Source organism: Cystoisospora suis, assembly GCF_002600585.1.
Source record: "Cystoisospora suis strain Wien I chromosome Unknown contig_10461, whole genome shotgun sequence".
NCBI lineage: Eukaryota > Apicomplexa > Conoidasida > Eucoccidiorida > Sarcocystidae > Cystoisospora > Cystoisospora suis.
Window position 1 is genome coordinate 2,510 of NW_027163234.1, and position 200 is coordinate 2,709.

General features: G+C 52.5%; 1 protein-coding gene across 1 annotated transcript in view; it reads left to right on the forward strand.

The window, feature by feature from the left end:
* The window catches only part of CSUI_011257 (uncharacterized protein), a gene marked incomplete at its 3' end in the record, with an annotated part of 1,179 nt that extends 1,059 nt beyond the window's left edge, over positions 1–120 (forward strand). Inside the window, exon 2 of the mRNA XM_068071358.1 lies at positions 19–120. Within this exon, the coding sequence (XP_067916666.1) occupies positions 19–120 (102 nt within the window). The remainder of the gene's footprint in view (positions 1–18) is intronic.
* Between the last annotated feature and the right edge of the window lie 80 nt (positions 121–200).

Below are 200 nucleotides of genomic sequence, written 5' to 3' on the forward strand. Positions count from 1 at the left end.
TTTCTTCTTCTTCTTCAGATGCAACTTCGTCGATTGACGGGGGGGGGGCGAGGGGGGAAAGCAGGCGGAGTATCGAAGGAGACAGGAGACCATCGATTTGCTAACGCATCGTGTGCATGTGTAAGTTTCATCCTGCAAATCGACTTTACGTCTCTCCATCCGCGCTCTCTCCCACTCCTTCCATACTGCAAGTCTCTCTC